Here is a 13194-nt window from a genome sequence, read left to right as displayed (position 1 = left end):
AAACTATGTTGTTTTGAAGAAATGAAAGCATTACCTTTTGAACAATTGAGGGTCAGCCTCGTACATTTCTGTAACTAAGCAGTGATGCAGAGTTTGTGAAGCCTGTGCCAAATACCCAGGGAAAGAGGAAAAAATTCTGCCTGAAGCTATTTAGGCAGCAGATCATGTGAGGTTTCAGAATATCCTGGTCTCTCTGACCAGAAATATATCATTTCTGACTTGCAGAAATGATCCAAAGAAGCCCCTACAGGCTAAAAAGGAGGGTGAGACAAAAAAGAAGCACTAGTTTTAGAGCATTCCAGCATGACTCACATGATACTGGCATTGGAATATCATCTTGAACAGTAATTTCTGAGGTATTAGAAGCTGACAAAAACTTTCCAAGAAAATTTAAAAGGACTAGAGATATTCAAAAGGGACATTTTTGCACAGCTGTGAATGGCAAAGAGACTGGCAGAATGAAGCTGCAAATGGAAGTGGAAACACTTTGATTTTGGTGTCAGAACATTGGAAAAGTGGAAATTCACGGGGTGAATGAATTGAAGAAAACCAGTCATTAACAAACAGCCTTAAGAACTTGTTCTTATTTTCCATCACAGAGGCAGAAAATTATTTTTCAGACATGAGGTCAATATCTCAAACATGCCAGCAAAGGACAAAGCAGAAGAATAAAAAAAGTAAATCACAAGTTAAATCTTTTGGGACAAAGGCAGAAAACATCTTGGCTGGACAGATTAATTGGAGGATTTTCACAAGGAAGGAAGCAATGGTTGCAAAAATCACTGGTTAGTAATTAATGACATGCAGTTGAAATCTAATTGCATTTTTCTTTAAATATTGAATAGTTTGCTTTGATTGGAGTGTAATTCTGTCAGTATTCAGGTTCTAGAGAAGCTTAAATGGTGCCTTACAATGCATGCTAGCTGCAGTCTTACCTTCAGAAAAACTATTTCCTGACAAAAATGCATAAACTACAGCATATACTACTATGCTGTGGATGTGATGAAGGGATTGCAAAACATTTCATTTTTCATTATTTCTATAGTGTGTCTACTCACCAAAAAAATTATATTGCCTCTTATGAATAGCTTGAGACTACACTCAGTGTATTCACAGGGAGATATAACAAGGTAATTCATAATCAGGCTCCCTCTTTTCAAAAGATCTGTATCTGTGAATATTGCCTTTAATCCATTCTCTCTTTTGATGTTACTCACTTTCCCTCTTCATTTCAGTATCTATAGGACTCAGAACAGAACTAAACAAAATTTGAGATTGAAAATGGCTTGGGATTTCAATGCTTGGATTATCTTAACCTGCCCAACAAGTTTTACTGACCTTTCAGTCTGTTACTTTGCTTATTGCATTTCACACCACAACACTTCTTCCTTTAATCTTTTATTCCATAATTGCTCTTTTGCAGATATTTCAGAGTACATTTGCTTCTGGAGAAAGCACCATGACATGTCTAGATTTCTGTGACCACAAAGGAACATCAGCAAGCTGTAGGCCTAGACTCCTGCCAAATGGAGACTCACAACTTTACTTAGGGTAGAGCTAGGCACAATGACTTCACATTAAAGAAGCAAATTTGCTAAATAAAAGCTATTCTTAGGAAAATCAGCAAATTGCATAGCCCTAAATACTGATGACTCCTTTTAACATGTGTTGGCTGGCATGATAACTATTTCCTTAAAAATGTCCAAGTGTTCCAAAAGATTAGTGTTTAGGTGCCCTACAAAAAATACAAAGTTTCAAAATGAAAGAACTGTGGGGCTAGATCAAAACAATAATTACTGATTAATAATACAAAAGTCCAGCTTGACCTAAGAAAATGTCATCCTATTTCCATTACCAGCTTATTTGTGCCCTAAAACTTGTATTTATTCTTAGAAAATATGTGCATACCACTTATTGCTATTTTAATGACAGATTAGATACAGTGGTCTCTGAGTTAGCAAAGAGAAACATGCTGAGACAGCTGCAAATTTCTTCTAGTGACAGATTAGCCAAAGGCATGGAAAGAGATACCATAGCAACAAAGAGGCTGTCACAAGTGCAATCACTCTTTTCCATGGGTAATATTTTGCTACAGTTTGTGCACTCACTTATATTGCAATCACATCATTTTTATGAACCTCCAGGTATTGCTGGTCACTGTATATATGTACATTGTTCCAATAAATCTTCATTTTAAATTAAACTAGGAGCTGAGGAGTCTATACAGAGGCTCTGAAGTGAGGCAGAGGAGCAATGTAGTTTTACAGTGACGTGGTTTCTTCAATTATAAAACCCCTTGCATAATAGTAGGAAAAGTACTTCCTGTACCTGACACATGGCAGATCATTCATCTATCCTACAATTATTTCACATTTCTCAGTGGTCAAATTTTTTTATGTCATGTAAGTTAGTAGCATTTTTACACTGTAAAACACGTCATGTGAGAAATACACTGCTTTTTAGCAGTCACTGAGCACAACTACCATACACTCTGCCTACCAGAAACATCCTGGAATAGCCTATACATTGTATTTAGATGATGAATTTCTGCTTTTTCTAATCCCATATCATTACTACTGCTGTTTCTGAAAAACCTGGAGGAGGAAGAGGAACAAAGACATGAAGGAAAAAGCTACCACATTTTTTAACTTTGGCAGAAGAAACAGTAACACTTAAAGAACCTATGGATCTGTTTCTTGTCTGAAGTACAGACCAACAACTAACATTGCTGCATTGCTAACGCTAAGTAAGGCTCAGTTACAAGAAAAATGCCATTCTCCTTTCATATCCAGTGACACATTTTAGCTCTCTTGTAATTATTATTATGTTGTTGTTGTTGTTGTTGTTGTTGTTGTTGTCTTACTCAAGCAGCAGTTATGACAGCACTGATAGCAATTGAGTCACCATTTTATGCTACCTCTTGATACTGGGAATCTGAGTAGCCCACCAAAATGTAAAGGTACCAAACAAGGGTCCTTCCATTCCTCATGCTGAAAGGGTTATGAACAGCATACTTTATAAATTGAAACATAAATAAGATTACTGTCTCTCATTTCACCAGTTGTAATTCATTTAGCAACAACTCAGCATCTGCAAGTGAGAAAGAGGTGATAGAGTAAAAATGTAAGCAGTATTTACAAATAGCAACAAAACTGCATTGATTGAGAGCAGTGTGATGCACATACCGAACACAGTTTGGCTTCAAATGAAGCCAGTTGTTGTGTTCAGACAGTAAATTTTCTATTTTTCCAAGGATCTTATTCAATTTTGAGTTTTCTTTAAATTCTGGAAGCCATAATGTAAAATTAGACAAATTGGAATATTTCACATAACTGAGTTCAGGTTCTCTCCTCTATTGTTTTTGAAGGTATAGATGCTCTCAGTATGAGTATAGATTTCTCAGCATCCTGGCAATATTTCTGTTCTTTTCACACCAGTTGTCTGTCTCTGGTATTGATTTGGAATGCAGATTTGGATTTGGAATGTAGATAAATATGCTCACTATGGATTTATTTTTGGCTCTGTAATATTTCTCTTTTATTTCTCTCTGCCCTTGTAATATTTATTTTATTTTATTGCAGTACTCTATTTCTGCTATTAGTTTGGCATATACTTACATCGTAATATACTAGGTATTGATTTCTTTCTGTTCTGCAGTTTGCTTTCCTCCACATTGCAGTTCCTTCAGCCCTTCTTAAAAGTGTAGGTGCTCAGCTATTCCAGAAGCTGAATGCTCATTTCCAGACCATAGCCCTTTATAACCCGGCTGAAAATACTTCTTTCCCTTGTTTATAGGAAAACATTATTCGCTTTCAATTTCTAGAGATATTCAGGGGTTAATAATCAATATCTACGATGTATCTGATTTTTCCATTGTTGTTAATTTATATTATTATTATTAGTATTACACCAACATTCTGAAACACACACTGTTGCCAATTTTTAGTGAGTAGTAGATACTGGACATGTTGCTCATCATAGTATGAGTCACTAATTTAGCTCACAGCTGTGTACCTTCAGAATAAGAGCATTTTTTAAACTCTTATTATATTATAATATATTGTATTTGATAGGTGTCAAAGTCCAAAGCTTCCCAAACGGACAAAGAATGAATGGGCCTTTATGGTCATCTCCCTGCTGAAGACCACATCCAGGTGACTAAATTATCTAAGCTAGCTGCTTCCTATTTAACATTAAATATCTAAACATTAGGGGCTAAGTTAGTCATGGTACTTTTCCTCTAGATTTTTTGAGAAACATAAGCACCTCCAGAAGACTTTATCAGACTTAGAACAAAATCAACTGTGCTCTGGAATGGAACAAGTCTATCTAAAAGTAAAAAGACAGTCTAGACCTTGGGCTAATTATCGCACTCTAGAGAGTCCTAACCCAAGCAAAGTCCTGTAAATTCTACCCCACATAATTTAACCACAATTTAGTGTTAAACTAAGCTTCATTCCACAGGCAGTTCTACCAAATAAAGCTAAAAGACTGAGAACAAGGTACCGTTAAATTACTGTGCAATGGCTCAACACTGCACCAGGGAGGGTTTAGACTGAACACCAGGAAGCTTTTCTTGACCAAGACGATTGTCAAACATTGGAACAGGCTTCCTAGAGAGGTGTCCAAGCCTACAAGTGTTTCAGAGACATTTAGACAATGTTGTGATTTACATGTTTTAATTTGATCAGCCCTGAATTGTTCAGGTAGCCAGATGTGATGTGTATGTCCCTTTCAACTGAAATAGCTTTTTTTTTATACTTTTCCACATGAAAAATATCAAAGCATATTTCTCTACGTGTTCATAAAATATCAGCCTGGGAACACTCTCCCACTGCCTAGAGCAAGTACACATTTCTTCAGTCATTTTCCACTTCCAGAATCTCAAGATGAGACCCACGATACACCACTTCACCTTGTTCTTTTTCTCTAAATTCTGCAGGAAAGGCACACAGATTTATGAGCTGGCCAGGAGCCATAACATGTTCCAAGCTAGTCCCGGGGTGGTTGCCTGGAGAACTGGGACCCCAGGAAGCTCTGGGGCACTTTATGTAAAGCCTGCCTGTATCACAAAGGTAGTAGGCAATGTACTCTTTTTAGAAATACAAATAAAGCCTGGCATCTAGACCTCCCCAGGGAAAAGCCCTATCCAGAGAGAGCCTCTGATGTGGAATATACCCCATAGCTAAGAGAAATATTTAATTCTTTCTCTTCAGTTTTTATCTGACTGCAAAATGTTAGTTTTCACTCTTTGTAAAGAGCTTGTCTGTTTGATATAAAATCAGAGAATTTTTAAAATGTCATTCTCAGTTTTATACCTAATAACAATATATTTTTCAACTGATGGGAAAGTCACTTTTTTTTTAATACAGACCCTTTCCTGTATTGCAAGAAGAGAAAGGAAACACAAAAAAAAAAGAAAGAAAACAAGAAGGAGAACTTCTGGAACTAGAATAATTATATTAGAAAGAGGTTGTAGAAGAAAGAGTACTGCAAATGTTAAAAAAAAAAAGGATTTTTAACTTTTTTGAAACTCTTTTCTCATCATTTAGAGAGGGCAATGTGACAAAATTTTTGTGTTTATGTGTTTATGTATCAAAAATTGAGACTTGCCATGTGGGGGGAAAAAATGCAATAGTTTCCTTTCACAACAGTTTCTTAGCCCAGAGGAGAATGCCCAAGCGTGCCTGGTAAAATCACAACTATGCTCATAATCCTCTCATAATTCTCCTAATGTATTCATGAACATCCTCTTTTGTTGTGGTATTATGACTGGGAACACAAGCCTATATTTCTTTATATTATGTCAAAAAATTTACTGATTTACCTAAGTTGTCAGTAGCTTTTTCTCCTCTCCTCTCCTGCAGGCTACATAGACCCAAAATAGTCAGTACTCATCTTACTCATACACATTTTTTTCCCCATATTCAGTTATTTTCTATGGTTAATTCTTAATATCAATCTTTTCCCACTAATATGTAAACAAATTAGGAAAATAATACCTGGATTTGTATTCTAAAGGTAAATAATTTCCAAATTTGATTTCTTAACATTTGAATTCTGAGTACTTCTAATTCATTATTCTTGTATGACCTTATTAGATCTATATAGCTGAACAAAATACAAAACCTCAAGTAGACCACATTTTTAAAAATCAATTAGTTTTCTGCCATTTTTTATCTGGCCTTTTTTGCTTAGTGACTAATACCATAACTATTAGGAAGTCAGTATCACAATTTTTTACAATAGTGGGATTATATATGTAAACAGAGGTGGACAAGCAAAATACCTCCTTCCTCCGCTGTTTTTATTTCTAACATAGAGGTTAACCAGTAACAGCTCATGATGTGGAAATGCAGGTGCTACTTTTCAATTTGGTATCCTGTAGAAGACAGTGCTTCAGCAGGTAATTGGGTCAGGATTTGGCACATGAAGAAGGCAAACTTACAGAAAATGTTTGGAGGTGAAGATAAACTTTTTTTTTTGGCCTTTCAGGAAAGCCTTGAGAAGGTTTTTCTGTAATCTATTTAAATCACCCAAGCTGTTTCATTTTCTTTGTTTCTTTATGCTTTTACATTATACATTATAATCACATATGGGTTATTTCATTTGACAATCAGAAACTTACTATTCATAACATCGTAATACTGGCTCTCTGTATAGTTATTTTTTATTTTTCTCAAAAAAAGGGGGGAGAATTTTGGAAAAAAAGAGCCATTTCAAATTTTTTCCTTTTATTTTTATAGACCTTGGGGAGCAGAAAGAGGAGCTATAAAAATATGGTAGTGGCTACATATTAGGGAAAAGTACTTGCCCTTTGATAATAAGCTACTCTGTTAACACAAAGAACCACACATATTTCCAATAGCAATATGTATTTTACTGGCCATCAGAATGATGTCTCTTGAAATCACAGGTCATTGATTCTGAAAGAGAGACCTTCATTCACCTGTCACTGACCTGGTTTCAATGACTTAGGTCAACTTGCAGTCAGAATTTGAATTAAGTTTACTATTGTCTCAAAATAGCCTTGCAACTCTGTGGGAAATGAAAGGAAAAGGAGGAAAACACACAGCATCTAGACAAATTGGAAGGCAGAACAAATAGGGGGGATTTAAGGTAACTAGTATTGCCCTTTCAGTGGTGCTAGGTCTGTAAGCAGGTTATGGTGGCCATTGTACTGAATCAGTGTTTATGACAGCAAATATAGAAAAAGACTGGCTTTTCCAAAGCATCGTTATGGAAGAGGTATGAAATGAGTCCTGAGGATTGCCCCCACCACGGAGAACAAGAAAATTCCAGCTGCTGCAAAGACACAAACGTAAAAGTCTAACAACAAAGGCATAAGCTCTTGGGGACGGGAGCCTTGGGCTTCTTTAGATCCCTAACAGCGGAAAAACTTCATCACCTCAACCAACGCAGAGAAACTTATAATCTGACAAACTTTGAAGAAGAAATCTCATCAAGGCAATCATAATTGATTTTCCCCTTTTTGTGACCTCTTTTTTTCCAGCAGAAATAAAATTCAGGTCCACATTTTTACTTACAATTCATTAAACTCTCTCAATACATATAAAATGGCAAGTATTCTGTAACACTGTGTCATGTAGTAGTAACCAGGAAAAATTTCAAAACCCACACATTTCTATTTCTATTTCTATTTCTATTTCTATTTCTATTTCTATTTCTATTTCTATTTCTATTTCTATTTCTATTTCTATTTCTATTTCTGCTTATGCTTAGGTTTATATATATTTTTATGTTTATATATTTATATAAATATATTTATATATTATATTTATATTTCTTTAACATCAGTCTAGTTCCTTTTGATTATATTCCATATGCACATACATTTTACATGCATACAATCAGGTTTGCATTGGCATTTATAAAGCTAAGTGTGGGCAGCATTCCAGCAAGGTTGTTTTCAGAAGAAACACATCTAAAAGTGGATTCAGGAAGGGAACTTTAAAGCAAACATTTAGGAAGCCTACTACCTTCAAAGAATGTCAAAATGTTTTGGAGACTTATAAATACAGAAACTGAGACATATAGAGTTCTCTGTGGAACAGAAGAAATATAATTCAGTCGGTACACGCTGTATTTCACCACAGCCAATGTGTACCAGAAATTTAGTGCCTGTGTAAGGAATATTTCAGTAAAATTACATAGATACTCAAACATCTGTTTAGAGCAAACACCAATCTAGCATATTATGGCCTGACACTACAAACTATTAAATACACAAAGGAGAAATCAGTCATGAGGACATGTCCTGGGGTGCAGGGAGGAAGGTGTTTATAAACACTGTTAAACACATGCATATGTGTCTTTAGAGTACGTTTTAATTTTTTATATGTTGATGAAGAATTGTGTTGACCATGGCAAGATAAAATGCCATAATTTTAGGAAGTTTGTGCGTTTAATGCTTATCTGAAGAATTTGTTTTTCTTCTGTTTCTGTTAGCCACTAAAATGCAAAGTTGACAGCATGTTTACTTTTTTGTCAGACATTGTATATGACCTTTAAATATATTCCTGTTAATATAAATTTTAACCAATAATACGAAAAGTGTCAAGTGGAGAAAAGGAACTCCCTGAAACTCTGTGAAAATTTTTTAGTAAATCGCAGTTATACAAGAGGGAAAGAACCAGATCATCCTGTAACGACACCTCAAATGCTTACCATGCTCAGTGGTTTCTATGTAGAAATGTGGTAATTCCATGCAACTGAAAAAAACGCTGGTTTGATATCCTTTGAATGAAGAGATTAGAAAAGTGTACAGACACAGTGCAACTGATTTCAGAGAGAAATACATATTAGATTATAATGCATTTGATCATTACTGTTAGTTGAAGGGATCAACTCTACTATCCCCAGTGCTTACCTGAGAAGGTCTGGTACACAGCTTACTATGTTCAAACAATTGAAAAGTATGCTGAGAAAAGTGTGAGGGACCAGGAAGTCCAATCCCAGTATAACTCTCTTCCCATGCTTCTTTAGTCTTCTCAGCTTAGGTCTTCTTTGTGCACCCAATTTCCTGTGCACCTTTCTTATTTTTACTTGTTGGTAACATGTCAGGTTGGTATCATACCTACCCTAGTTGTTTTCACTTTATTCCCAGAGGAACAGCTCCATCCCTTACGATCTGGAAGAACTTTACATTCCTCCCCTTCAAGACATGGTTGCATGTGGCACCACCATTTCTGCTCCACTATCGAAGCTACAAAAGAAAACAAATGTATTTGTATTTTGTGGAAATGGATGCTTTAAGATGTCATTACGCTGTAACATTTCTTTTTTTTTCCAAGAAAATATGAGAAACACGTTGACTGACAGCCAGTCTGTGATTTTCAGCCACCTCAGAACCTTCAGAAGAAATTAGGTTTCCAATTTGCAAAAGGTGCTATGTGCTTCAAAGTCAATCTCTTCACAGCATTTCTTCCCAACTTCATTTTTATCTTGCTCAGCCAGATTTCAAAGTTTTAAGTAGAATCTCTTCTTTTGCTTGGTCTATAGTACAGCCTAGCATAGCTTGATTAAATTTATTCCCCAATGATGACATATTTACAGCTTCTCTGACAGCCAACAACAAATCAACATTAAAGAGATCATGAAAAGGGTGAATCCTGCCACTCTTTCAGAGAAAGAGATGTGAAAAATCAGCTAGTATTTTCCCAAATAAAACATATGAGCCTACACCAGAATTGCTAAGTAAGACGCTAATATTGCACTGTGAATAGGAATAATAGTGTAGGTCTAAAAAGATTTAAAACATGTCAGAACTGTGTTCTGTTTGTTTGCTTGTTTCTTTACAGTGAGATAAATATATAAAGATGTAATACTGTAGTACATGAAAATTATATGCTTATGTAGGTTTTGCATAAATATTTTTAATTAAGTGAATTTCATACAATTCCAAAAGTCCTCTTTTTAGTTAGATCAAATTTAGCCTCTCAAGAGTCCTCTTTCTCTGGCATAATAATTTTGTTTAGCATTTCCACAGAGCAATAGCAAATAATTAATTTTCCCATCTTTCTCTCATTCACCTTCTACACTCCCTTCAAAATGGAGAAGTTTTTCTACTTATTTTAAATAGTTAACTGTAATGAAGTGTGTCTCATTAATGACCTTAAGCCAGCAAAACTCCCAGGAACACAAAGAAAGGAAGCAATAGAAGGAGTCGCACCATCAACACAAGAAGGAGCTGCCCGGGTGGTACCTGCTACCTGCCCAGGGAAGCAGGAACACTTCACTGTCTGTGATCTTTCTTCTATCTTATTCTTATTGCAGCATCTGTGAAGTGCCACCACTTCACAGGTCCCAGTTTTAACATGGTGAGCTGTGAAAATAAGAAGATGAACAATTTGATATCTTTTAGAAGTAACATCATATTGTTTCATTTGGATTTTTTTAATTAGAAATGCATTAAACTTGGTTCTGTAAGGCAATCTGCCACACATGAAATGAGAGTTGCAATGTAATTAACACTAGAATGGACAGTTGATCTCTTTTCCAAACACAGTATAACTATTTCAGGCAGAAAACACTGGCTAAAGAAGAACACTTGGACAAGGCTCCATATGGGCCTGTACCAATGAAGTGGGAAGCAGAAACATAAAACTAATCTAGAAACTACATTAATTTCTGGACTCTCATAAACAGCTAAGTGTACCTCGACCAGTATTATTTTTTCTTTTTCTCTATGGCAGAAACTTTAAAATGAAAGTATATCAATGCTAAAATACCGATACATGCATATGTTTTCACAATCCATGTCTCCAGACTTTATGCCCAGAAGAGACTTTGACATGGTATTCCAAAACCTTCCTACAGGCAGGCAGAGAACAACTGGCAGGATACAGGGAAAACACTCAAACAAAATCCAGAAATAAAATCTACTAAAGAATCACACTCTAAATTTTTCTCCCTGGCACCGCAAAGTTAGTTTGAGAACATGGGGACCCAAATCTTTCAAACAATGGAGGCAACAGGACAATCCTCATTATTCCATATTTGTACCTATCACTTCCATTCATGCTGCTCTAACTGAGTGTAATAAGAGAACCAATTTGATAAGAGGCGAGCTACCAAAACACCTTTTCTGGTTCAGCAGCCAGTTACCAAAGGATCTGGAGTTTGGAAAATGTTTTAACTGAACTTTCAGCAGTTGCTTTTACAAGGCCAGATATTCCTGGGGGTAGCTCATTACCATCAGAAGAAGAAGAGAAAAAAATTTGAACTTTAGCTGATATTGACCTACAGCGTTGTATGGGCAGGAATACTAATTATGTGAAACAATATGTGTCCCTTAATTCTGCTGCTATTTAATTTTTTGTGTGCTTTATGCAGAGGTTGTGTACAGAATGCTTGAGCTATCTTTAATATCACTAATGTCAAACAATAAACAAGAGCTTCTGCAAGGAAAAAGCCCTAAGAACAGGAGCCCAACACTGATGTCTGGATTCACTCCGTTGTTATTTCACAGTGTCAGCTCCTAAAAAGCCTGAGGAAGGAACAAAAGTTGATGTAGGCTATAGACCTCATGAATTTCCTAGAGGCAAAACCCACAGATAGAAGTTACACTCTGGGTCTTCATCAACAAAACATAAATTGCTAAACATTTCATTGGGAAATCATGCATTTTTCAGTATAACAAATTCCAGTGAACAGTCTGTGGTCTTTGTCATCACTCAATGTATTGTACCATGTCAAGCTTGATTATACTCGATCACATCATGCTGTGCTACAGCTGAAATTATATAACACAATGCAAGCAATTGACCCATGATCCATCATATTTTGATATGCTGAAATGTTACATTTAAATCAAAAATCTAGGAGGAAAAAAATCCCTTTATACACAAACACTGATTTTCTTCACTTAACTATAATTTTTAATTCAGTAGAGGATGAGGAAAGTAATTCATACTATCTGCCTGAACTTTGCAATCTCTGTTATTTTATACCTTTAATGACATTGAGCAAATATTTTTACAGCTACTAGCACAGGCTGCCCCAAAAATTACTTTTAATTCTTTTCCAAACAATTCCACTGGTATACATGCCAATAAAGCAATTTAAATAAATACATTCATTTTTTTCTTAATAAAACACTTGTAAAGTTCTTTATTTGTGAATAGGGAAAAATATCCCAGGATTTATTAGGTATGTATAATATATAGTAGAACAAACACACCCAGCTTTTGCAGGCTCACATTAACTTTAATTTTGATAGGAATTACATATCTTACATCCACTTAACCTAACACAAATTCACTAAATTTCATTTTATGAAAGGTACATAAAAAACCCTAGACACTGAATCTACAAAAGAAAGTAAATTTAGTGGTAGGATAAGAACTTCAAACCACTTACTTTTTTTCACTACACTAGTTTTAATTTGTATTCTGTGTATCACTCATCTAAAATTTGTGTTCTCACTCTCTTATCATATAACTTTATATTGCTTTACTTTGTCTACACAAACACCATAATACAACCACTAAGGGAAAACAAAGTACCATGTACAAAATTAGCCATCAGGAATGGAAGCCAGTTAAAAGAGCTATTTTAAAATTCTGTGAGGGAAATTTTCACACAGAGACAAAAATTTTGAATGCTTCCTTTGTAGTAATTAGCATTGTAAGACTTCTGAAAAAAGAGTGCAATGAAATGAAGCATTCATATTCATGTACAATAAAGAAAAGCATTTCAAAGGGTCAAAATACATTTGAAAAATGGAAGAGAACAAAAAATAACCACATACTATCAATTGTATTTAATAAAGATGCTTTGAAATTTTCTGGGTATAAAGCAAAAACATCTCAGGAAAATATACAAAGATATTTCAAACATTGAGAAATCTTAGCTAATCATCCTCTAGTTTCTATTTGCCATCTAGAAAATGCCATGAAAATTCCTTGAGAGGAAAAGTAGGGATTTCAGATCCTTATGCTATCAAATAATTAAGTTCCAGTGCAGCAAGTACAGGATCTGTCACGTCCATGTGAAATTAAAGCTTCTATACAGTAGATAATGAATTCCCCACAATCTAAAACAAATTAACCTCATTAAGCCACTGGATCATTCCACAAAAGGAGGATAATACTTTGGATGATTCACATTTTGGTTTTGTTTCTTTTCACCCTAGCACAGATTTCAAAGTAGGCTGCTTGCTTTGCAGAAATT

The 13194-nt window shown here is 35.2% G+C and overlaps 1 protein-coding gene across 4 annotated transcripts in view; it reads right to left on the bottom strand.

Moving 5' to 3' along the window:
• Positions 1-13194, bottom strand: part of TAFA2 (TAFA chemokine like family member 2) — a 101147-nt gene that overhangs the window by 32204 nt on the left and 55749 nt on the right. For all 4 annotated transcript variants that reach the window (XR_004061174.1, XR_004061175.1, XR_004061176.1 and 1 more), the window contains exons 3-4: positions 10193-10345; positions 9102-9226 (exon numbers count right to left, since the gene is read on the bottom strand). Coding sequence is in view for 1 of the 4 variants with exons in the window: in XM_030959434.1 (XP_030815294.1) it covers positions 9102-9226; positions 10193-10345 (278 nt within the window). In the remaining 3 variants the exon portion in view is untranslated. The remainder of the gene's footprint in view (positions 1-9101; positions 9227-10192; positions 10346-13194) is intronic.

The sequence above is a fragment of the Camarhynchus parvulus genome, chromosome 1A (genome assembly GCF_901933205.1).
Source record: "Camarhynchus parvulus chromosome 1A, STF_HiC, whole genome shotgun sequence".
Classification (NCBI taxonomy): Eukaryota; Metazoa; Chordata; class Aves; order Passeriformes; family Thraupidae; genus Camarhynchus; species Camarhynchus parvulus.
This window is presented reverse-complemented; position numbering and strand designations above follow the sequence as displayed.